Here is a 22415-nt window from a genome sequence, read left to right as displayed (position 1 = left end):
GATTTCTCAAATACATGGCAGAAGTAGAAATATCACCTTAGTAAGGACCTACTATAGAGCTGAGAAGCTTGAAAGATTTTGAGGAGCAGCATCCACTTGTGCATATCATGCATTGTATAGCCATGAGGGCTTCACTCTTACCAGACTTTATTAGTCTTTTTAAGAAAAAGAATGAGGGACTGGGGTTGTGGCTCAGTCTAGCATGAGTGCTTGCCTAGCATGTGTGAGGCACTGGGTTCGATTCTCAGCACTGCATGTAAATAAATGAAAAAAATAAATAAATAAAGGTCCATCAACAACTAAAAAATATATTTAAAAAAAAAAAAACATGTTTGTTAGTCAAGCAACTTATAATCCACTTTGAATCCCACATTTTTCCTTTTGTACATGTGGCTAACCAATAATTACATATTTTATGTCTTGATAACTTTAATTTTTTAATATAGAATCTCACATTTAATATAGTGAATGCTATTTTGACTTTTGATTGAGCCAAATTATCTTGAATTCTGCCAGTCATTTTAAAATCTTTACTTATGAAATATTAGTTCTTCCCAGTTTATATAACTGTATTAATTATCTGCTACATAATAAATTACCCCAGAATTAGTAGCGTGAAACAACTGGCCAGGTACAGTGGTACCCACCTTAATCCCAGTGACTTGTGAGGCCAAGGCAGAAGGATAGCAAATTCAAGGCCAGCCTCAGCAACTTAGCAAGATCCTATCTTAAAATTAAAAGGGGCTGGAAGTGTAGCTCAGTAATAGAGCATCCCTGGTTTCAATCTCTAATACCACAAAAGAAAACAAAAATTAACTGTTTATTATCTCACAGTTTCTGTATGTCAGGAACTTGAAAGCAGCTTTCCCTAGGTAGTTCTTAGGGTCTCTGGAAACTAGGTATAAGCTGGAGCTCCCATCATGTAAAGGCTTGACAGGAGCTGAAGGGCCTGTTTTAAGTCTCAGATATAGCCAATGACAGGAGGTTTTAGTTCTTCATGGGGAAGTATCCTCACATGACAGCAGGCTTTTTCCAGAACAAGTACTACAAAAAAGAGCAAAAGAAGCCTAGTCTCTGTAGCCTGACACTGTCACTTTTACCACCTTCTATTTGCATTCTAATTATAGTCGGTACCCAAGGGGAGCAGAATTAGAAGAAAGGAGTATCAAAGAAATTGTGGACTTATTTAATTAATTAATTAATTTATTTATTTATTTAAATTTTTTAGTTGTAGGTGGACACAATGCCTTTATTTTTATGTGGTGCTAAGAATCAAACCCAGGGCCTCACCCATGCTAGGCAAATGTACTCAGCACTGAGCTACAACCCTAACCTGTGGACATGTTTTAAAGCAGCCAATAGATCACTGAAGGAAACCATTTGCCGTTATTAGCATTTTGGGTTATTTCCTTCCATTATTTTAACATTTGTCTTTTTTATATAGTTGTATTCATCAATTTTGTATTTTACTTTTTTCATTCTATAGTATTCTCTGATATTAATGAAAAAAGATGCTGTATCTCAAGCCAACCTCTAGGAGGTTGAGTTTTCGTACTTTTCTTTTCCTTTCTCTCTCTTTTTTTTAAATTTTTTTTATTTTTTTTTTATTTGAGAGGACGTGGGAGTCGGGTGCTGGGTATTAAACCCAGGGCCTTATGTGTGCTAAGCTGTTGCTTTTTTTTTTTTTTTTTTTCCCCTTTAATTAAACCCAGCCAGGGTGTTCTACTACTAAACCACATCCCTAGCCCTTTATGTTTTGAGACAGGGTCTCACTAAGTTGCTGAGGCTTGAACTTGTGATCTCCTGCCTCAACCTTCTGAGTCACTGGATTACAGAAATGTGTCACTGGGCCTATTAATGAACTGCGCCATACCCAGTTCTCAGGCCTTTCATTGATAGAAGTAATAGGATTGAAACAGAAGACTAATTAAAGATAGAACCCTGACATACAAAGATTAGTGAGAAGATTCTTAAAACCACAGCTTTATTTATCAGATATTAGGAATAAGACAGAGAATCTCAGATAGCACTCAACCAAAAACATCATGCTGTATAGATTTTAATTTTCATTATCCTCTCTTTGCAGCAACTATAGTTTCTCAACAGATGGCTTCAGTGGCTCGGGAGGCAGTGGTAGCCATGGTTCCTCTGTGGGTGTCCAGGGAGGTGTGGACTGGATGAGAAAACTGGCTTTCCGCTACCGAAAAGTGAGAGAAATTTATGATAAGCATAAAAGCAACGTGGGTGGTAAGTGTGGTATACAATCAGTCTAATTCTGTTTCTTCCTGATTTCCTACTTTCCTTTCCAAGGATTCCTTAGATAACCCTGGCAACTGCTTATTAATTTATTCCATAGCCGCTTGTTAACTCTGTATTTAAAAAAACACAGATGTGATTGAAATCCTTTGGGGAAGAAGCTCTATACTTCTAATGGACATTAGACTAAATGGTAGAATAATAAAGAAAGCTCTCCTTTTCTAATTTCTCTTGTCATAACTTTGGAAAGTTCTCTTGTTCTCTTTGTGATGACGTTTTAAAGGCAATGATTTATGTAGATTGTTTGATGACATGTTTTTATTCTTGAGTCACAACCATTGTCCATATTATTTAATAGGGTGCCAGATTTTGGAGGGCTAATTTCTATAACCATCAGGACAAGTCAAGTAGAATAGTTACTATGTTTGTAGTGAATGAAAAACTAGGTCTTGGATTACAGGTTGGCAATTTTAATATGTTGTAATTTGAAAGACCTTGGAAATTATTTCTACCCAAAAATATTTTAAATGTCATGTGTAACTATGCCTAAAAATCTATTTTTTGAAGTTGATTAATCATAAATTGTTCAAATTAGAAGGGACATTAGAAATCTAATCTAAATACCTCATTTGGAAGATGAGAAATTAACATTCATTGTAGAGGCAGTAAGGGGAGGGAACAGCATATCTATGATCACGTAGCAACTTAGTGGCCATACCACATCCCCTACTTTTGGTCTAGTGCACTTTGTGCCATTTCTTTTTGAGCAAGGTACCTTTTATAAGGAAAATATTTAAACCTGTGAACCATCCCCCACCAAAGTACACACATAAAAATGTTGCGTGATGTTTCAGGAATTACATACACTGGAGTGTTATGTTAATTTTTCATCACTATGACAAAACACCTGAGAAAATCAGCTTAAAGGAGCAAAGATTATTTTGGCTCATAGTTTCAGAGGTTTCAATCCATGGTTGACTGGTTCTATTATTTCTGGGCTTGTGGTGTGGCAGTACATTATTGCAGAAGGTCATGGAGGAGTAAAGCTGCTCACTTTAGGATGGCCAGGAAGCAGAGACAGAGAGGTAGGCACTAGGGACAAGATATAGCCCCCAAGGGCACATCCCCCAAGAATCTACTCCCTTCAACAAGAAATCACCTCCCAGTTTCCACCACTTCCCAATATGTCATTCAGCTATAAATACATCAGTGGATTAATCCATTAATGAGGTCAGAGCCATCATGATTCAATCACTTCCCAAAAGTCCTACTTCTTTTCTTTTTTCTTTTTTTGATACAGAGAATTGAACCCAGGGGTGCTTAACCACTGAGCCACATCCTCAACCCTCTTTTGCATTTTATTTAGAGACAGAGTCTCACTAAATTGCTTAGGGTCTTGCTGAGTTGCTGAGGCTGGCTTTGAACTTGTAATCCTCCTGCCTCAGCCTCCCAAGCCACTGGGATCGCAGGCATGTGCCTCCGCGCCCAGCACAGCCCCACTTCTAACACTACTGCACTAGGACCATGCCTTTAGCACATGAGCTTTTGGAGGACATTCCAGATTAAAACCACAGTAGGTATATTCCTCCAGTCAAGAGCCTTCTTCCTATACTGTGTTGCCTTACAGAATGGTGAAAGTAGAAACAGCTTTGAAGTTCATTTTGGTTCATTCCTGTTACACCCCTCCTAATTATGGGCTTCCAGATTTTAGAAATCTAATTTTCTCTTTTCAGATATCCCTTTTTATTATGTGTTCTCATGACACAGCCATGCTTTTTATTTTGGCAACTCCTCAAGTCTTTTTACTTCTCTTCTTTTACATGCATTAGCCTTTGTTTTGTTAGTGTTCATATGCAACTTAAGTCTATGATCTTTTCCTTGTCCTAGTACCAAGACTTAGTTTCCTGAAGAAAATGTTGCAGTCCTCTATCAGAGTTCCCTGAGCCGTCTTTGGAGAACAGAAGTGTGTGTTTTGTTACAGCATAATTTAACAAAAGTGCCATATCATATTCTTAGTTAAGTATATGGTACTGGTTTTGTTGTTTTGTTTTATCCAAAATGTTAAATGAAAGAGTCCTCTAATTCTAGGCTTGCATTATGAAACCATCAATTTGAAAATAAATTATACTCCTAGTACTCCTCACAAAATGCCTTCTGTTTTATGGAGTATTGTTAACAGAACACAGGATTATTATTATTTTTTTTAAACTTCACTACAGAAAATTCTGAACCAGACTAGCTGTTTGAATATTGTAACTCAGGTGTCTAATGACGTGCTTCTACCAAATGAGTTCTGTTTTGTTTTAATTATACAGTCTTAGTCAGTGTTTTAGTTTCTTACCAACAGCAGTTATTTCAGAAATGAGTGAAGTACAGAAAAATTGTTATTCAACCTGAAGTCTTGACTGCCATGTTCTGAGGTAGATGGACTTGAAATCACCATGGAGTCGTGGTGTTGGAAAGACTGCCTGAGACCATAAACTCTTAACTTGCTATGTAATCTTAGCAGGCCGTCTTTACCCATTGGACTTTACTTTTTTAGAGATTAGAAATGCTGAAAACTCTTCCAGCTGTAATGCTCATTTCTCCTTTGGTTCTTTATATCCTCCTGTTCTAAAGCATGCTACTCAAATGTGGTCTTCCAATCTGCACATTATAGAGTTGGTGATGAAAAAAGGAACTTGTACCATAATCTGATTGTGCTGTTTCTACCAGCTGATCTTGTTATTGTGCTCCCTAATAAAACATTTTGATGAAGAAAGTCAAAATGGCATTTTGAGTAGCAGTACTCTAAGGTTTCCCCAAGAAGAGAAATATATTATTTAGGGCTTCACACTATTTCTAAATTAAATTTGTAAGTTGCTTTTTGAGTATCAGAAAGTATATGATGTCAAATGATAAATATGTCTACTTTTGTTTCCAAAGGCCTCCTCAGTCCCCAGAGAAAGGAAGCACTACAGAGATTAAGAGCAGAAATTGAAGTTTTAACTGATTCCTGGTTAGGAACTGCATTAAAATCCTTACTTCTCATCCAATCCAGGTATGGAAATGATTCTTTTCAGTCTCATCCTCTCAGAGAGACACTTTTCTATCCTTCCATATAACCCTAAAATAAGGCTTGAGATAGGGGTGAGGTGTGTTTAAATGATTCAGGGAAGTACTTAGGTGAGAGACAAGGTCTTTTTATGTTAACAGCACACCCTAGAGGTTTTTTTATTGTTGTTGCTGTCATGTTTTTTAAGAATTTAACCTTTATTTTTTATTTATTTGTTTCTATGTGGTGTTAAGGATCAAACCCAGTGCTTCACCTTTGCTAGGCAAGCACTGTACTACTGAGCTATTACCCTGGCTCACACCCTAGAGTTTTAAGAGAACATTTTTCTGTCCCCTTGGTTTTGCTCACAAACTAAAACTCAGTAATCTGTAATCTCCAGCCCAGGAAATGAATCAAAGAATGTCATTAGGAGACTTATCACAAATATCCTACATACAGAAAGTTCCAAGAAATGTACCTGGACCCACTCAAGAAGGAAAGAGATTCAAAAGAAAAAGGATACATTAAGCAGATTAAGGAGATATCAACTTGAAGCTTAAGACTAGGAAATAAATGCAGCCATATTTATACCAATGTGCTATTGTTCGTTCTCTCAAAGCAGTGATTCCAAATCCACCACCAAATAAACAGTCACTGAGGGGTCAATATCTGGTGAAAGTAAAGGACTCATGGAATTAATATATTCTAGACTCTGAGTAGCTATTGTGAAGAGCAAAGAGAACTTAAATCATCTCATTTATGGGCTAACTTATATTCAGACTAAATAGAACAGTAAGTTAGAACTCTGTTGTTAATTTGTTTTGTAAAGTATGGTATTGGTGATTTGAGTTAGTATTTGCTAACAAGTTGCAGTGAGCTACAGCATGGTCAGCAGGGAAATAAGTCATGAATTAAGTTGCTGTGCTTTGTTTACCGAGAGACCAAAAAAAAAAAAAAAAAAAAAAAAAAAAATATATATATATATATATTATCTTTGCCCTTTGATTATAGAAAATAAGACCTGAGCTGAGCACAGTGATGCATGCCTGTAATCCCAGCTACTTGGGAGGCTGAGGTAGGAAGATTACAAGTTCAAGGGCAGCCTTAGCAACACAGGCAACCCTGTCTCAAAAAATTAAAAGGGCTGGGGGTGAGCTCAGTGTTAAAGCATCCCTGAATTCAGTCCCCAGTATCAAAGGAAAAGAAGACCTGATGTATTAAGAGTAATAACTAAACATTGGTACTAAATGATAATACCAGTCCCCTTGAGATTAATTTTTAATAGTTAGATCCTAAAAAGTTGGTACATTTGAATTATTGCTCCCCAGTTGGTTTAGTTTCACCTTTGTTTTTTTTTTTTTTTTTTTCTTTTCTTTTCCTTCTTGTTCCCTTATAGAAAGAATTGTGTGAATGTTCTGATCACAACCACCCAGCTGGTTCCAGCCCTGGCCAAGGTTCTCCTATATGGACTAGGAGAAATATTTCCTATTGAAAACATCTATAGTGCTACCAAAATTGGTATGGTTTCTATTCTCTTTCTCGTCACTGGCCTTACAATAAAACTTTCTACTATTTGTATATTATTTACCAACTCCTTTGTGAGACACTTTGTATATAATATCCATACAGCAGTTGTCTGGCATTTTCAGTGAGGTAGTTGAGGCTTGTCAGTTATATTGCTTACTCAAGAACTCACAGCTAATAACTTATGTGAATATGCTTCTTTCTTTTGTCATATTTAAAAGAACATAATTTCTAGCTTACAAATTATGTATTTTTTTTTTTATCCATCCATCGTTTCAAGTTTCTCTTTTTCACAGGGAGTATACAGTATGATAGAAGAAGCACTGGATTAAAAATCAAGGACTAAAGTGTATACTTAAATATGGTTAAAATCCCTCACACCCAGTAGGATGACTGTTACCAAAAAACATAAAATAACAAGTCTTGAAAAGTATGTGGAAAAATTTAAACTGGGGTGCACTCTTGGTGAGACTGTAAAATGATGCAACTACTGTGGAAAGCAGTATGATGGTTCCTCAAAAAAAATTAAAAATAGGACTAACATGTGAGGCAGCATCCCACTTCTGGGTAAATATACAAAAGAATCGATGCTAAGCTTCTTGAGTTGTGTCCAAATATCCAGAAGCAGGGTCTCAAAGAGATATTTACACACTCATTTTTATGGCAGCATTATTCATAATAGCCAAGAGGAAGAAGCAAACCAGTGTTCCATCAGTGGATGAATAGAAAGGCAAAATGTGTTGTGACTGTAATAATTGAACTATTACTCAGTCTAAAAGGAAAAGGAATCCTGTCACATGCTGCAACTTGGATAAATCTTGAAGCTATATGTTAAGTAAAATAAGAGTCACAAAAAGAAAATATAGGGCTGGGGATATAGCTCAGTTAATAGGGTGCCTGCCTTGCATGCACAGGGCCCTAGGTTCAATCCCCAGCACGACAGGGGAAGAAAAAATCATATATATATATATATAAATCATATATATATAAATAATTTATATATATACATATATATGAACTCCATTTATATGTGGTACCTAGGGTAGTAAAATTCTTAAAACAGTAAAGCATTGTTATTATTAGGGATTGGGGGAGAAAGGAAATAGGGAGTAGAATAGAATTTTAGTTTTGCATGATGGAAAGTTCTGGAGGTCTGTTGCACAACAATGTGCACTAACTACATTTAAAAAATGACTAAGTGGTGAATTTTGTGTGTTTGTGTGCTGCAATCTTAAAAAGTGTTAAAGTTTAAATTAGTAAATTCTATGGTGTTTTTGTGTTTTGGTTTTTGGTAATACTGAGGATTAAGCCAAGGGAGAAATTTTAGGTTATTCTTTTTTTTTAAGAGATGGCTTCTCACTATGTTGCACATATTTTACTACAGTTTTTTAAAAAGAAAGTGAAAAAGAAGGACTAGGATTCAAGTCTGGTTCCTCCACTTACTAGCTTTTACTATAGGCAAATTGTCATATTTCTAGATACTATTTTCTCATATAAAATGAGAATTTATAAGGAAAGTAATAAAAACCAAATGATACTATATATAAAGGTATTTTTAACCTTTACTATTAAGTGTATGAAATGCTCGATTTTCAGTAAGTACTTACTGAAGGAATTGACACTATGTTTATATAAATCAGCTTGTGCAGCTGAGAGGGTAGGAGACCATCCCACTCCACTGTGTGTTGCACATGGTCTGTGGAAAGAGTAGTGTGACAACCATCCCATTTCCCCGTCCCTTTTGGTCTTTGTATGTGGTTCCTTCTTCCCTGTTATAGTAAAGGAAAAGGCTCAGGAGTTTAAAGATGAGTTGTGAAGCTGGGTGGGGTGGTGGCACATGCCTGTAATCCCAGAGGTTTAGGAGACTGAGGCAGGAGGATGGAGAGTTCAAAACCTGCCTCAGCAACTCAGTGAGACCCTAAGCAACTTAGCAAGACTCTGTCTCGAAATAAAATAAAAGGATGGGGGATGTGGCTCAGTGGTTAAGCACCCCTGGGTTCAATCCCCAGTTCCTAAAAAAAAAAGATGAGTTGTGGTTATTTGTTTTTTAATCTACTACACTCCTGTGGATCAGCTTTCTCCATTTAAAAAAAAAAAAAAATCTAATTTTTTTAATATTACAGAATCTGAAAGCTATAAGTAAATCTTATCAAATCCTACTGACATTTCTTCTGCCTCTCCTTCAAAAATGTACGATCACAGGCTGGGGATATAGCTCAGTTGGTAGAATGCTTGCCTTGCAAGCTTCAGGCCCTGGGTTCAATCTCCAGCACTGAAAAAAAAAAAAAAAAAAAAAAAAAAAAAATATATATATATATATATATGATCACCTTTTACTTGCCAGGCATTGTTCTAGACCTAGGGGGATACAACAATGAGGGAGTACGGGGGAAGAAAATTCCTGGTATAGTGGGAGGAGGCAGTCAGGAAACAAGTAAGTAAAACATAACAGATAGTAATGAATACTATGGGGGAAAAAAAATTAAGAGAGAAGGCACAGTTATGATTTTGTTTTAGTTGTCATTTATTTTTTTGTGGTGCTGGGGATCAAACCCAGTGCTCTACCACTGACCTACATTCCCAGGCCAAGGGCCATATTTTAAATAATACTAGGGAAGGCCTGTCAACAGGTAGATATCTTTTGAACAGAGACCTGAAAGAGATGATGTTTTAGAGAACAGCCAACCAAGAAGAGGAAATGAAAAGTGGAAAAGAAGTGCAAGGGAGAAAAGAATAGTAAGAAATAGATCGGAGAAGTTGAAGGAAAGAGTGGGGAGATTCTGTAGGGCCTTGTTGAATAAAATGCTTTTGTAAGGTTTTGAGAAGAGTGACATGATTGGACTCTTACTTTAAACAGATTAGTCTTGCTGCTGTGCAGGGTCTTGAGACAAATAGCTAGGAGACAAGTTAGGAGGTTACTGTATAATTCTGCCTGTGATCATGTTGGCTTGGACCAGGTGATAGCAATGGAGGCTGAGAATGAGTCAGTTCAATTCCAGGTAGATTAAAATTTAGCGTGAGCTGAGTGTGGTGGCTCACACCTGTAATCCCGGTGGCTTGGGAGGCTGAAACAGGAGGATTGGGAGCTCAAAGCCAGCCTTAGCAATGGTGACATGCTAAGCAACTCAGTGAGACCCTGTCTCTCAAAAATACAAAATAGGGCTGGGGACGTGACTCAGTGGTTGAGCGCCCCTGAGTTCAATGCTCTGTACCAAAAAAAAAAAAAAATTTAACATGAGCATGGTGTGGTAGCTCATGCCTGTAATCCCAATAACTCAGGAGGCTAAGGCAGGAGGATCCCAAGTTCAAATCCAGCCTCAGGAATTTAGCAAGACCCGAAGTAATTTAGCGAGACCCTGTGTCAAATAAAAAAATAAAAAGAGTTAGGGATATGGCTCAGTAGTGCTCCTGGGTTCAGTGCCCAGTACCCCCTGCAAAAAAAAAAAAAAAAAAAAACCATGAAAAGCAAAACTTGATTTTTCAGGAAGAAATATAGAAGAGTATCTGTAATATCTTTTACAAAAGTCAAGAGGTACAAAAGGGGGAAAAAGAAGAACATTTTGAGTGCATGAAGCTTTTAATTTTTTATACAATGAGACAACCAGACAAGTCACAGACTGGGAGAGAAAATATTTGTAACACATTTAATTGGCATTTGATACATAAAATCCATAAGGAACTCCTGCAAATCAATAAATGACAAATAATTTTGCCTGTACAAAAATAGGCAAAACCCTTAAAACAGATAGTTTGCAGTAAAAGAAAAACAAGCTGTCAATAAACTTATGAAAAATTCCTAAGCCTCACCAGTTAAGCTACAGGTTAAGGAAATGTAATTTAAAATGTGATACATTTCTCATCTGTCAGACAAAAATTTAAATGACAAGCTTTGTGAAAGTAATGGAAGTCTTATTCTGCAGGTGTGATTAAAAATGTATATAATCTCTTTTGGAGAACAGTTTGTTACTATCTAGTACAGTTTGAGATGTGCATGATCATATGACTACCCAATTTCACTTATATAACTGTTTTCACACTGCAAGCAGAGTTGAATAGTTGTAACAGAGACCATATGACCTGCAAAGTCTGAAATATTTATCCTGATTCTGCAGAAAGTTTCCTGACCCTTGGACTTAAGTAATTCTCACATGCATAATGAGATGTGTGCAAGGATTATTCAGTCTTATTTATAATAGAAAATAATTAATTTTGAACCTGTCCATATACAGAAAATAGGTAAATAAAAATATTTAAACAATAAAATACTATTTTGCAAAAGTAAATGAACTAGGGCTGGAGATATGGTTCAGTGATAGGCCCCCCCTTGCCTAGCACAAGTGAGGCTCTAGATTCAGTCCCCAGAGTTTGGTGAATGAACTAAATTATAACTGCAATGACACCTGTGAAGTATGACAAGATTAGTGTGAAAAACATTGTTGAACACAAAAAACACATTGCAGACAGGTAATGTAGAGTATGTGACATTTATATCAAGATTTTTAAATGTTTGCATTTTAGTGGTGCAATGTGAATTCTAAGTAAATCTATAATATCTTATTCTAATCTAAAGCAACTGTGAGATGTTAAGGGCTTTTGTTGTGGTGGGTTTTTGTTTGTTTGTTTTTGGTTTTTTTTTTTTGATTCTGGGGATTGAACCCAGGAGCATTTTACTGTTTAGCTGTGTCCCAGTCCATTTTGAAACAAACTCTCACTAAGTTGCTGAGGCTGACCTGGAACATGCAATCCTCCTGCCTTGGCCTTGTAAATTATTGGAATTACAGGCTTACGCCACCATGCCAGGCTTTTGGTTTTGGTACTGGGGATTGAACCCAAGGGCACTGAACTACCAGTCCGTTGTATTTTTTGAGACAAGTTCTTGCTGAGTTGCTAAAGGTCTCGCTAAGATATGAGACTGCCTCAAACTTTCGATTCTTCTGCTTCATCCTCCCAACTCACTTGGATTGCAGGTGTTGTTGAAGTGTTAAGATTTGACAAAGCTGGGCTGGGATCGTGGCTCAGTGGTAGAGCCCTTGCCTTGCATGTGTGAGGCACTGGGTTCAATCCTCAGCATCATATATAAATAAATAAAGGTATTGTGTCCATCTACAACTTAAAAAATATTTTTTAAATTAAAAAAAATATTTGACCAAACTGAGTTTTTAGTAGGTAGTTTAGTTAGTTACTGCCTACACCCACTACTATGTTTTTTTAATTCTCCATACTTTTTCATATGGTTGAATATTCTATTTATAAGGGACTGGGTAGGGGGGAAATGGACCTGAAGGCTCCCTTCAGATATAGCCAATGTTGCTGCTACTTGACTGTGCACTTCATAAGAACCCAGAGCATTCATTGTGACCTCTCATGCCTGAAAGGTAGATTTTCTATAGTCCTTATTACACTGAATCCTGACACCCACAGGCTCATCAGACTAAGGGAAACAATTTTATTCTCTATGACAGTACCTGTGCTTATTTGGTGGTTTTCCTTAGTCTCAGTTCACCCCCAGCTAACTTACAGAGCTGCAGTGGGATCTGTTACCATGGTAACTGCAGTGGGAGGTTCAAGGCTTTCCTTCACAGAACTGTGAAATGGGAGCAAGATGTTTTTTCAGTATCTCCAAAATGATTAGAAAATTATGATTCTCTTAATGGTCATTCTGTGATCTTGTACATTATGGAGAATTCTCAGATTCATTCTGGAAATGCCAAAGTGTTTTTGATAGAGAAAACCCAGGAACTAATATTCTCCAAAGGTTTGGTTGGTCTTACAGTTCACCATGAACTGAACATGTATGTTCAGTTGCTGGACTTGTGTTAAACTGACTAGCCTCTTTCCTCCTGGACAGAAAAGCTCATGCCCAGGATTGTTCTGAGAATGAAAACACAAGTATTTTACCAACTTTGTTGGAGTCGTTTTATTCACATATGTAGCTACATACTTTACTTGGAGTTAATAAGTCTCTTAGTTTCATAATCCTTTTAGAGGGAACATTCAAGAGGATATTTCATCCTTCATCAGTGCATGCCAGGTCAGTGAAAATGTCTCTGGCTCCTTAATCCTAAATATGAGGTTTGTTTTACTAGTTCTTAGGAGAAAATCTGAAATCGGACTCAAGTTCTTTTCTATAGACAGATTGCATTAGATCATGGGTCTGGAGACTTGACCAGTCCCTGATTTGTAAAGGTATAATGGTTCTGTTCAACACATTGACTGTGATAAGTATTCATTATTAGTTGGATTGTTTACTGTTTCAATACATGGACTACAGTCCTCCATGAATCATGTGTGAGATTAATATGCATTTACTCGACAAACAACAATTGAATGTTTCTGTGGAGTGAAAGACATGACTGTGCTATAATGAAATATTAGCACTAAAAGCACGTAAGTGCTCTAAAACAAGCCTTATATTATAAAGGCTGAAACCCAGAGTGGATTAGTGTCTTGTCCAGGAGACCATCCATCTGTTCTGAGGTGCCAAGTAGGCTTGTAGATGCTCAGATGAAGCAAGCAGGACTTCTGAGTACAGAGGTATATATTCTTACATCAGTCTTTGTTATGTATTACAATCATTTTCCAGCAGGTGGCAGTCACATGTCTTGAGGAGGAAGCCCCTTTATCTTTTCACAGGAACCCTGGTGCTAAGTGTTTCTGAATCTGGCAAAAACAAAGAATGAGAAGGCTAAGGGAGCAGGATGAGGAAGGAAGCAAAGTTAGAACCTTACCTAACTGAAGCAGGCAGAAGCAGAGAAATAAAGTGCAAGAGATAATAAAGAAAGAGCAAGAAGGGATTTAATTTCCTTTCATTTATACACAGAAAATATCTTTCCCACAGTGTTATCATGTGTGCATGTTTTAGATGTTGGTTCCAGATGGAATTTGAATTTTGATACACCCAATTGTTTCTTAGAACTGTCTGCAGTAGATTTCTATCACTTATTTCCCATGTTGCAGCCAGAAAGTATAGTAAGTGAGGAAATTCCGGATGTGGCAAATGTAGCTGTCATGTTACTTAACTTTTCTGTTTTACTCTGGAGCTCCTCTGACAAGATCTATGACCAGGACCATTTCTGAAAAATTAAGAGTTGGAAGGAAATGACTTTTTTGTCTGACATTTATTTTTAAAGAAATCAAGGCCTTATGATTTAACTTTTATTTCTTATAAAAAACCATCCGTCATGCTTGGTGCAGTAGTACACACATGTAATCCCAGCAGCACAGGAACCTGAGGCAGGAGGATCACAAGTTCAAGGCCAGCCTCAGCAACTTAGCGAAACCGTGTCTCAAAATTACACTTTGGATGGTGTAGAGGAAAAGGGCAGGAGGGAGTGGGGAAGGATAGTAGAAAGAGACAGTATTCCCCTATGTATATCTGTGATTACAGGAGTGGTGTGGATCTACATTGTGTTCAACCATAGAAATGAACAGTTGTGTCCCATTTGTGTACAGTGAATCAAAATGCAGTCTGTAAAAATTTTTAAAAATTAAATAAAAAAAAAAAAGAGCACTGGGGATATAGCTCAGGGATAAAGCACCCCTGGGTTCAATCCCAGTACTCTCCCCCCCCAAAAAAAAAAAAAAATATATATATATATATATATATAAAATGATATATATATATATATATATGTGTGTATGTGTGTGTGTGTGTGTGTGTGTGTGTATATCGTTTATCATGGCACAATAACCAGAACTGGGAATTGGATTTCAAATCCCAATTCTAGCTACTAGCTTGTTTGTAATCTGAGGCAAGTCACCAAACCTACAAAGTTCCATGATTACCTGAAAAGTAGGGAATGATACCCATTGTACAGGAGATGTACAGGAAGAGAGTTGTGGTATTCACAGCAATCACACAGCCTAGACCCATCTCTTCCCATTTTTATAAAATCCTTTACATTAAGATCTTAGGACCTTCACCCTCAATGTAAAGGTTAAAATAAGTTGCTGTTGTGGTGGTGCTGGTGGTTGTAATGCCAGTTTGACATTCTTTGGATAGAGGGGCCTACTAGATCGTTGGCTTCTACCCCTAACTCCCACCAAACAAACTACACTGCTACTTAGTCTGTCTAAGCACTGACAGGTGAATGGAGCAGCAAATTCTGTCCTTTGGTATTGGAAAAAAGATAGGGAAAAATATCCTAATAGGAAATTTCTTCTTCTCATCAGGTAAGGAGAGTTGCTTTGAGAGAATTGTGTCAAGATTTGGAAAGAAAGTCACATATGTAGTGATTGGAGATGGACGAGATGAAGAGATTGCAGCCAAACAGGTAACTGATTAAAAAAAATAGTCAACATAGTTATGCATGGAGCAATTAGAAAAATGGTAACACTACAGAATTGGGGCTGGGCTGTGGTAGAGTGCTCGCCTGGCATGTGTGAGGCCCTGGGTTCTATCCTCAGCACCACATAAAAATAAATAAACAAAATAAATATATTGTGTCCATCTATAACTAAAAAATATTTTTTAAAAACTACAAAACCTTAGCAATCTATTGTGTATTAGTACTTTTCTCTAAAGAAAAAGACATTTTTTTCCTCAAAGGGAATTTTCCCTCTAAATTGGTAGATCTTCTACCCACTCCTTCCTGCCACACAAGAATTTTAAAAGCTTCCAGACCTGTTACAGGGATCCCATCACTAAACCTGAGATGGGCCCCATCTTCCCTCTTCATCTGAGAAGGCACCTCAGACTTGATTGCAAAAAGGCAAATCATTCTGACTTCTCCAGACTTCAGAATCTCAAAAAATAAACAAACAAAAATGGTACAATCAATTTGGAGTTGCTTTTGTAGAGAAAGTCCTTCCTGCTTTTAAGCCCCAAAAAGTTTGTATTCACAAACTTTACAGTACAGGTCCCAGCGCCATGTCATCCTTCTTTTTTCTTTAGTTTTTGGTTTTGTTTTGGGTTTTTCCAGTACAGGAGATTGAACCCAGGGGCGCTCTACCACCAAGCTACATCCTCAACCCTTTTTTTTTTTTTTTTTTTTTTAATTTGAGACGGGGTCTCACTAAGTCATCTAGACTGGTGTTGAACTTGTGATTCTCCTGCCTCAGTTCTCAAGTCACTAGGATTACAGGCTTGTGCCACCGGCTTCATTATGTTTTCACTTGACACATTATTAGCTATTCAGGAACCTTTGCTTTTTCACATATGTTGTCACTAAAGCTTTCATTCTAAAGTACTTCTTGTTCCCCTCTTTGGGGAAGACACTACTGAGTGAAAGCGTCAGTACTTCTCAGTCTGTAGAAGAGAGCTGGGGAGAAGGATGAGTCATTAGCAGAGCTGACATCTCAAGGCTCATGTCTGTAATCATCTACCATAAAATGTAGGAGCTGGGGATGTAGCTCAATGTTAGAGTGCTTGCCTAGCATGCACAAGGCTTCAAGTTCATCCACAGCACCACAAAAAAAGAATAAAATAAAATTAGATATACCCACTGAAAATGCTTTAGTGCTTCACCCAATCCAGCCTCCACCCTGTAAAGGATCTTTACCATAGCCTGACAGAAAACTCTGGTCCCTGCATGCATAAATACCCAAGGGTGAAGACACTGATTCCCAGGAAGTCTGTTCCATTGTGGGGTCATTGAAGCTGTTAGGGTGTTCCTCCTTCCATTGGACAAAAGTTTCTCTCTATTTTTTGGTGGGGGAGGATACAGGGGTTTGGATTCAGGGGCACTCGGCCACCGAACCACATCCCCAGCCCTATTTTGTATTTTATTTAGAGACAGGGTCTCATTGAGTTGCTTAGTGCTTCGCTTTTGCTGAGTCTGGCTTTGAACTCTTCTCGATCCTCCTGCTTCAGCCTCCCAAGCCACTGAGATTACAGGCGTGCACCACCACACCCAGAAAAAGTTCCTGTCTCTTATCTTTCACTTACTGGTCCTAGCCTGGCATTCCTGAATGTAGTATAACAAATCTATTTCCTTTTCTTTGTACTATACCCTTTTAAATATTATGCAGGAGCCACTGACCTGAAAAAAACAGCTATGTGTCAAAAGAACTGTGTCCAATTTGAATAAAACAATCAGTAAAAATAATTGCCTTCAACTTCATGGTACATGGGTATATCCAGTACTTGGGTATATCTAAACCCTCCTTTGAGTTTGTGACTTCCAGAAAAGCACACAGTATCTTGACCTTATTCTGACCACATGATATGGGATTATTATTTTCTGGATCTATATATTCTACCTCTTTGACATGGACAAAATTTGGGCCCTATAGTTCTGAAACTTGTAGAAAATTGTCTTGATAGTGTTATCTTATTTTTGATCACTGTTATCTTAATTCTGATTTATTTTCTGGGTTATTTTATATGATCCTGAAGACCTCATATAATAATTGGAGCATGAAAGCACAGTTACTACTGAAGCCTAATAAAAATTCCTCTCATTTGTAAAGTGTCCTGTGATGTACAGGGTCCTTGTACACATGACTTTTTTCACCCCAATGGCAGCCCTGTGTGGTGGGTTACCAAGCACCTGAGAGAAAGGGATGTGGAGGAAGGCATATGGGTAAGTAGAGCTCCCAAAAGGAGTTGGGTTAACCAGGTGTCCTCCCTCTCTTCCAGCACAACATGCCTTTCTGGAGGATCACAAACCATGGAGACCTAGTGTCCCTTCACCAAGCTTTGGAGCTTGATTTTCTCTAAGAACTGAAATGAGGAGTCTTCCTCATGGGCTCCTTTTCATTCCTGAAGGGAGCCAGAGACCAGAACCAACTGGGAACTTCCTTCCCGTCCTCTTCTCTCTCCCTCTCTTTTTCTCTCTCCATGGAATGCTGGCGAGAACACAATCAGAACCAACCATTTTCGCTCCGAGTGAGCTGCAGCCCCGTGTTCATCCTTGTAAGATGGAGGAAACAGTCGGATGAGAGCACAGTGGACTCGCTGCAGCTAGTTACTTTTATTTCTTCTGTTTTGTTTCAAAGAAAGAAAAAAAAAAAGAAAAGGAAATTCTTGGGGCAGAGTTGTACTCTTATTCCATGACCAGACTGAGAGCTTCTCTTGTGATAGGATAAATGCAGCAGTTTTATAAGAACATCTCTTGCAGTCTTTAGGATCTTCTTAGCTGTAGAACTTCTTTCCAGGGAATCTGTACGTTATTTTTATAGTTGAGTCTGGTCTCTGAAGCAGGATTCCCCCCCATCCTTTTCTTTTTCCAGCAAGAAAGGGACATGTAATGTTTTCATGAATATAGTAATTGAAATAGCTAAAATACCTCTCTGTGTCGGCACCACCTCCTCGGCTGCTCCAGTGGTCTGCTCTCTAGGATGGTTCCTTTCTGTCTGTGGAGCCTGGCCTTTGGCATTTCCCATCCTGCAAGCCTCAGCCCCCTTACCAGTCCCTCTTCTTTTTAACCATATGGCACAACCCTGGAATCTCCTTCCCTTAGGAGTAAATTCTAAGCCTTCAACTTAATTCAGAGGCTATATCCCAAGAGGTTTAGCCTCCAAACTGGAGGGAAGGGACTTGGGCTTATTGGAATTTCACCTTCCTTGGCTCTTGAGACAGGAAGATTCCACCTCTTCCTTCTGCAGAGAAGCACCCTTTCCCACCAGATGCTCAACCTGCAGCCTCTTCTGTATTAGTCATCAGATGCTGGGCTCTGACCCCTTCCTGCCCTCTGCACTTCACATCCACCTCAGTGCATCTCCAGCCAGTCCCTGCCCATTGGACTTAATTCAAATCAAGACAAAGAACAGGCTTATAACTGCTTCTTCAAGGAAGCCCTTCAGCCACATGCAGGATATCCCAGGCATGTATGTACCCAGATCTCTGCCTGGAGCTGGAGATCAGATGGCTGTAATCCAACTCAGTTTCCTATGGAATGCCCTGTTTCTCAAATCCCATTCTAAAATGGGAAGCCAGGAGATCAGAAAGACTTTCCTGATTTAAATGAGGGTGCTGTCTCCCTTACTTCAGGCCCAAAGACTGGGCCAAATGCAGGAGCATCTCTCAGCCTGCCTCCTGGGAAGTGTGAGGGCCCAGGCCCTAGTCCCAGCCTTCTAGCCCAGCCATGTTTATTGGATGCCCCATCCCTCCAGGACCAAGCTGGGCACCTGCTCAGATGTGAGAAACTTCTGTTAGAACTGAAAGAGGTGGTTGAATAAGCACCTCAAAGAAGCAGCTTGGTCCTCGGGAGGAGATCTGTGACCAACCCCAGCTGTAACTGCTTATCCGCAGAGATGCTGTGCACCCATTTCAAGAGATATTGTAGCACAAGGAGTGCCAAGTCACCCAGAGAGCAGAGAGCAACAGCAAGGCTGGCACACACATTCCTTCAGAACTGATGGACAGTGCCTCATGCCTCAGAGTTTAGGAAGGAAGTTTGGGGAAAGGAGCTGAAGTTGGTGCTCATCACTTGGCCACTTCTTGGCCTTGTTTCCAAGTGGGTGTGGGAAGAGGGAGATGGAGTCTGAGGCAGACCTTTCTGGGTCTGTGTTCAGGACAGCTGGCCAGATACTGCTCTGTCTTGCTTGATGGCCCATCTTAGAAAACTCTAGGGTGGATTTTACTTTCATGCCACATTGCCAGTTTAGGTATTGGTTTTTTGCCCTGGACAAAGACCACCTGCTGTGCTGTGCTTAAGGTTTATGAAGTTGCACAGTGGTACCCTCTCACACATACAGGTAACACAAATGTTCCTCTTTCCCACCTGTGGCAGGCTCTTTATTCTTAGAATATGACTTGGACTCCCCTTTTTAATGGCCTTTTTCCTCTTGATCTGACTGCCCATGCTTAGCTCTTTCCAAAAGGACCTTGAACTTGGCCAAGAGATGAGAACAGCCTCTATACCTTTCTGGTGGCTCCTACCCTCATTCAGGGGGCAGACAGAAAGCAAGAACTTCTTAGCTGTCTCCACCAAGAGAAATCATCCAGGGAACACTACCCTTCTTACCATCTTCTCCTCCTTGGCACAAAGGCCTGGAAAGGAAAATAAGTGGGTAATATCAAGAGCTCAGTTGGAAGCTGAGGCCAAAGGATGCTGGTGGGTCCTTTGATCAAGGGGAAGCCCTCTTCACTGGAAAGAGTGCATGTGAGATTAGCCGGTTGAGAAGTCCTCCCACAACCAGGCATTATGGCTCTATAAGATGGTCTGGACGTCTCATGGTGAGGACTGCCTATTAGTGACTCTGGAGGTGTTGGTGTGCCCTGGGATAAGAGGTGGCTTGACTTTCGAATGTAAAACTGACCGTGCCTTAGCATCACCCTGTCCATTGCCCCTGGGGCAGCTGGTGGTGTCCAGGAGAATGGACGCCTGCTGCAGATTTTAGATGCCTGTTTGGGCTTTTGTTTGATTTGGGGGTGTTCCTGTCTTCTGCTCCACAAGTTGGGGGACAGAGCTAGTGTCCCAAGAGACTTGCCACAGCTTGTTCGCAGTTTATACAAACTCCACAGCTCCACGTAGGATCTGATTAGCAGACTCCAGCTGCAGCACATGGAGCTTCTAGATGCTCGCTGCCTTGAATGGGTGTCAGTGCCACTGACTGACAGAGGAGCACAGGGCCAAGCACGGCCCCCTCTTCTGGGAGAGCCATGCCTCCGCCAGCGAGCGGTGAGCGTGGGGCCTACCTCTCCTCACTCCTCTGCAGGCAGCAGTTAGGGCCCCTTCTTTAGCAAGCTTCTATTTTTTACCGCTAAATTGGTTTCCTTTTTCATCTGGAAATTAGAACTCCCCAGGTATATACTATAGAAGCCAGAATTCTGAGATTCTAGAACATCTTAACCACAAGAGGGAAAATTGAGTTGTATCCCAGCCCTGAAAACGGGCTGTCTGTCCCTTCCTCTGTTGAGTCAGCCCTAGTAAGCAAGGCTCCTTGGCTGCTTCGTAGTGCACTGACAGGAGCCATCCCATCAAGGACGACCTCTACTCCACATGTGACTTTCTGGACTTCAGATGCCTCTTTTAGCTGAAAAGACATGGATTGGATTGGATATATTTATGTGACTGCGGGCATTCGTGGCTGTAGAATCCTTGACCATAATGTTATATGTAATGGGAACTATCTTATAAACTTGAAAAAAATAAAGTTTTTATTTTCTATACAGTTTTCTCCTGTGTCTTTTCTAAATAGGATCAGCTCAGTTGGCCAACCATGCAGGCTCCTAATCAGGGCCTCATAAGTATTCTGAAGAGGTCATTAGAAAGGTGTCACCTTTTCAATAACTGGGTCATTAATTTCACCAAGAAAGGAAAAGTAAAAAACTAACCACTTGGTATAAATAAGCATACATGGGAAAAAGGAAAGTAAAATAAATATTTTTAAGTAATTCGCAAGGGAGCATTTATTTCTGAAATGTTTCTAAATGACATTGCTTTTTAAGGTTTAGAACTGGAATAAGAAATTTCATTTGCTGTCAAATGTGCTGAACTTTAATTATTAAAGAGAGAAATCAATATTTGCTGTGTTGAGCTTAATAAAAGCAATAAAACTGACAAACTGATATCAAACCTCCTGTGATTTGGCCTGATTTCATGTCATATCAACTACTTTTCTCATTTCATTTCTTCAGATTCAGGTCTGTCCCCCACCCCACTGATCTAGAAAACAGGCACAAAACTTTTTTCCCTTTTATTTTCAATGAAGGAAATTAGAATTAGATTCTGTTTCCAAGTACCAAACATGTCAGACTGTAAATTGTATTTTCCCCCAAATCAATTTGCCCAGAAAATAGGAAGCTGCATTTTATTCTATTTATTGAATCTTTTCATTATTCATTATTAAGTGCCAATTTTGAACCAGAGTTGAAAACCTGATAGTTGCTTATCTTCCTTTTCAGTTATAAGTGTACGTTAGAGGTGTTAATCAGTTTCTAAGCCCATAGAGTAAATGAACATCTCCATCTCACCCTAATAAAACTAATAAAGCATACACATTTCTCTTGAAAGCTGTTTAATGACAGGTAAAAATCAGCAAGTTTCTTCAAATTTGAAAAGATTCTTGTTAGAAATCTTCAAGGAAAATATTTGCAAGTAATGTCATTCTCAACTTTTGAAAACTCTTCCCTCCCCACTGATACTGGGGATTGAACCCAGGAGCACTGAGCCACAAACCCAGCCCCTTTATTTTGAGACGGGGTCTCACTAGATTGCTTAGAGCCTTACTAAGTTGCAGAGGCTGGTCTGCGACCTGCCCCTTCTGCTTCAACCTCCTGAGCTGCTGGGATTACAGGTGTGTGCCACTGCACCCTGCTTAAAATTCTTGATGCTGTAAAGTCTACAAATATATACAAATGGGGCTGGGGATGCAGTTCAGTGGTACTACTTGCCTAGCCTGCACCAGGTTCTGGGTTAGATGTCCAGCATTACCAAAAAAAAAAAAAGTATACACTCACAAAAATGAATCAACTGCCAAGTTCCATAGCTTTTACAGTAGTACGTTATAATACATTGACTTTACCATCATTTGAGTTTCATCTAGGTAGTATAAATGAGAGCTTACCCCCAAATAAATTAGAAGCACATCTTTTTGGATTTGGTGTGGAGAAATGGGGAGTTGCCTAAAACACTAGGTCTTTTATTGGGAAAAATGACTGCTTCCCTGAGCCTCATCTTTGCATGACAAGAATAATTATGGTGGAAAAGTAAAG

General features: G+C 39.0%; 1 protein-coding gene across 1 annotated transcript in view; it reads left to right on the top strand.

Annotated features, from left to right (window-relative positions):
• EYA3 (EYA transcriptional coactivator and phosphatase 3) overlaps nt 1–20872 on the top strand; it is a 98161-nt gene extending 77289 nt beyond the window's left edge. Inside the window, 6 exon segments of the mRNA XM_079114653.1 lie at nt 2087–2247; nt 5182–5296; nt 6687–6808; nt 14987–15087; nt 17394–18746; nt 18813–20872. Coding sequence (XP_078970779.1) covers nt 2087–2247; nt 5182–5296; nt 6687–6808; nt 14987–15087; nt 17394–17474 — 580 coding nt within the window. The 3' untranslated portion in view covers nt 17475–18746; nt 18813–20872.
• Nucleotides 20873–22415: the final 1543 nt, after the last annotated feature.

The sequence above is a fragment of the Sciurus vulgaris genome (genome assembly GCF_902686455.1).
Source record: "Sciurus vulgaris genome assembly, chromosome: 1".
Classification (NCBI taxonomy): Eukaryota; Metazoa; Chordata; class Mammalia; order Rodentia; family Sciuridae; genus Sciurus; species Sciurus vulgaris.
The sequence above is the reverse complement of the archived record's forward strand: the minus strand, read 5'-3'. Positions and strand labels throughout refer to the sequence as shown.